This window comes from Octodon degus, unplaced genomic scaffold (genome assembly GCF_000260255.1).
Source record: "Octodon degus isolate 3935 unplaced genomic scaffold, OctDeg1.0 scaffold00008, whole genome shotgun sequence".
NCBI classification, from domain to species: domain Eukaryota; kingdom Metazoa; phylum Chordata; class Mammalia; order Rodentia; family Octodontidae; genus Octodon; species Octodon degus.
In genome coordinates this window covers 9,170,693-9,172,044 of record NW_004524584.1, presented here as the reverse complement: position 1 = coordinate 9,172,044, position 1,352 = coordinate 9,170,693, and the positions used below count along the sequence as shown (strand labels likewise).

The window sequence follows — 1,352 nt, the reverse complement described above, 5'->3', positions numbered from 1 at the left end:
CCCTGTGTTCAGCCTCCCAAGAGCTGGGATTATAGGTACATGCCACCACGCCCAGCCTCAATCCCCTCTCAGCCCACCCTGGGGGTGGGGCCAGCATGGCCCGCCGGGGATTGAACTCTAGCTGCTGTATCTGCCTAAGCAGATGCTTTAATCTGCTGAACTATTTGGCCAACCCTTTGTATTTATTTATTTATTTATTTTGGGGGGTGCAGCTCAGCACACCCTTGGGGGTGGCGGCATGTGGTGCCTGGGATCAAATGGTGTTCCCTGAGCATTTGCCTAAGCAAGCGCTTTAGACCACTGAGCTATCTCGCCTTTGTATTTAATTCTTAACATATTTCTTTTTATTGATCTTAGAAGAGTGAAGATTGTAAAAGTTACTTTCCAAGTGCATAAAGAATAGAACTTCTTATTCAATAATTATATGAAGGGTTAGGGATACTATGTTTGCCTAGTATGAGAAAAAAACCTGATTTTTGGCCCCCAGCACCAATGGGGGGGAGAAAAAAAAATTGAGACTAACCAACTCCTAAACTCTGGTATCGTAAACAAGTTACAATTTTATTTTAAATACTGGCTTTGTAAACTAAACAATGTGCAGTTTTTATAATGAAGTACTATACAGCTAAACTTGCTTTTATTCTCAATAGGTATTTGCTTTGGTTTGTGACTCAGAAAATCCACAGCTTTTTACCATTGAATTTATAAAAGGACAAGTTCGGAAATACTCTTCAACAGAAAGGTATTTTGTGTTTTTAATTCATCCAGCCTTTTAAATCTGAGCAAAGCAAAGTGTGTGATAAGAGAAGAAAGATAAAAGATTTGTACTGGAGAACTATAAAATTATTTATCTCGGGAAGACATCCGTGTATATTTAAAATGATCTTGCTTCAGTCGTAAAAATGGTGATTTGATTTTCAGTGATATGATGAAAATAAATGTATTTCCGTAATTAATGATTTTAAAATAGCACCTCTTGTAAGTTGTTTGGATAACACATTTCTTTAATATAAATACACTAAAAAGTAGGGGGTGGTGAATGAAGGCAAGAGACAGGAATAAAAATATTGTGGGACTGTCCTGCTTCAAGGTTGTATATGATTAGATTTTTGGACTTATGTGTAAACATGAGAAGTATATAATTCTTTATGCCTGTTTTTAAAAATATATTCTAATTTTTGGGGCCGGGGAGATGGCTCAGTGGATTAAACGCTTCCTTGGCAAATGCAAGGGTCTGAGTTCAATCCCCGGTTCTGCCAAAAATAAATAAATAAAAAATAAAATATATTCTAATTTTTAAATGTTTTTTCATCATATTCTGTAGGGACTTAAAGTTCAACATATCAATACTT

General features: G+C 36.2%; 1 protein-coding gene across 2 annotated transcripts in view; it reads left to right on the top strand.

Moving 5' to 3' along the window:
• Dnajc13 (DnaJ heat shock protein family (Hsp40) member C13) overlaps nucleotides 1–1,352 on the top strand; it is a 136,348-nt gene that overhangs the window by 54,083 nt on the left and 80,913 nt on the right. For both annotated transcript variants that reach the window (XM_004625017.2, XM_023705210.1), the window contains one exon: nucleotides 651–742. In XM_004625017.2, the coding sequence (XP_004625074.1) occupies nucleotides 651–742 (92 nt within the window). The remainder of the gene's footprint in view (nucleotides 1–650; nucleotides 743–1,352) is intronic.